General features: G+C 29.2%; 1 protein-coding gene across 1 annotated transcript; it reads left to right on the top strand.

Moving 5' to 3' along the window:
- On the top strand, positions 1 to 621 carry LOC118732625 (the record flags this gene model as incomplete). The annotated part of the gene is given in 2 exon segments (XM_036461755.1): positions 1 to 142; positions 209 to 621. A coding segment is annotated over 1 exon segment (135 nt), but the record flags the coding sequence as incomplete, so codon positions are not given.
- Positions 622 to 1,403: the final 782 nt, after the last annotated feature.

The raw sequence follows: 1,403 nt of genomic DNA, 5'->3' as shown, positions 1-1,403 counted from the left end.
AAAAAAATTAAGGAAGCTGGTTTGCCAACAAATATTGTAAACCGGATTGAAGCCAGAGTGTCGAGTCTGGTCTTTTCGGAGATCCAATCGCACTTGGAAACAATAGAAGCAGAATTCTATTACGAAGGAGAATAAAATGCAGGTATGGCAATTAATTGCTCATATTTTTCTTCTATTTATGAAGCTCTCTTCTTAATTTTCCATACAGCCCAATGGATATTTGCGCAGTGAACACACATAGTTTTAGGAGTTTAATGAAACGTGCCTTATAAAATTTTAAGTTATTTATTATACAATGTTTTATTTTACATGTATTTGCACATGGATGCAGCATGTTGTAATAGGTACATGTCACCCACGTTCTACAAAAGTGTATTAACTCCAAAATGGTTATATGGTTTACATTACACTGCAACTTTTTTTTTGAGTTATGCGAGGAATGAGAAACTTGGACTTAATACACTTTTGTTGAATACATGCGATATGTGCATATGTATGAACTCATGTTTTGTACTGAAATTTGTTACTTTGTTTAATGTTAATTATTTATTTTAAATGTATAGCTCATTCCCTAAGAAAACCATATACATCCAAATTTCAAACTTGATGCAAAAATTTTTGTAAAAGTTTGAAATTTAAAATTTTTGGACAAAGTTTGAAATTTCGATGTATGTATATTACCTGCATCACTTACCATATAAAATTGGTAACGGAATCATAATAATGAGATTTTTGATGCTGTTTTTGAACTTTTTTCAAAGACTGGTTTAAGAAAAACTTGAATAACTCAGCAAAAACTTTACCAACTTAGACTTATGAGGTATCATTGGTAAGATATTTTCTCACCCATTTTATTTCTTTGTAAATAAGCTCATTCAAATTATGTGAGAGGAGGGTAAGATAAAGGAGTGCCATTTTATGTTGAATTCAGATGTGTTGGTAATTTGATAAAGAAAAAATTGGAACGAGAATGAGTTTTTTTGCAAATAAATAAAAAGGTAGAGAAAATACCTTTCCACTGATACCTCATAAGTCCATGTCGGTAAAGTTTTTGCTGAGTTATTCAAGTTTTTCTTAAAAAAATCTTTGAAAAAAGTTAAAAAAAACAGCCTCAAAAATCGCATTATGATTCCGCTGAAATTTTTTTTAAAATTTTTATGTAGATTTTTTAAGCTTAATCTGTTTTGTCATCTAAGAGATTTTTTCCAAAAAATCCTTTAAGAAACTATTTTTTTCATAAAAAAACTCCATTTTTAGAGGTATTTTCAAACCGGTCCAGCTCACGTAAATCTAAATATTTTTCCTAAATATTTTGTTAAAATCTTAAAATATAATACATTTTGTAATCCCCCCGAAAAAACCGAAATTTTGTTTGGTGTTGCAGTCTAATGTATATGGTTTCC

The sequence above is a fragment of the Rhagoletis pomonella genome, unplaced genomic scaffold (genome assembly GCF_013731165.1).
Source record: "Rhagoletis pomonella isolate Grant_MI unplaced genomic scaffold, Rhpom_1.0 Rhpom_scaffold_23548, whole genome shotgun sequence".
Lineage (NCBI taxonomy): Eukaryota > Metazoa > Arthropoda > Insecta > Diptera > Tephritidae > Rhagoletis > Rhagoletis pomonella.
The sequence above is the reverse complement of the archived record's forward strand: the minus strand, read 5'-3'. Positions and strand labels throughout refer to the sequence as shown.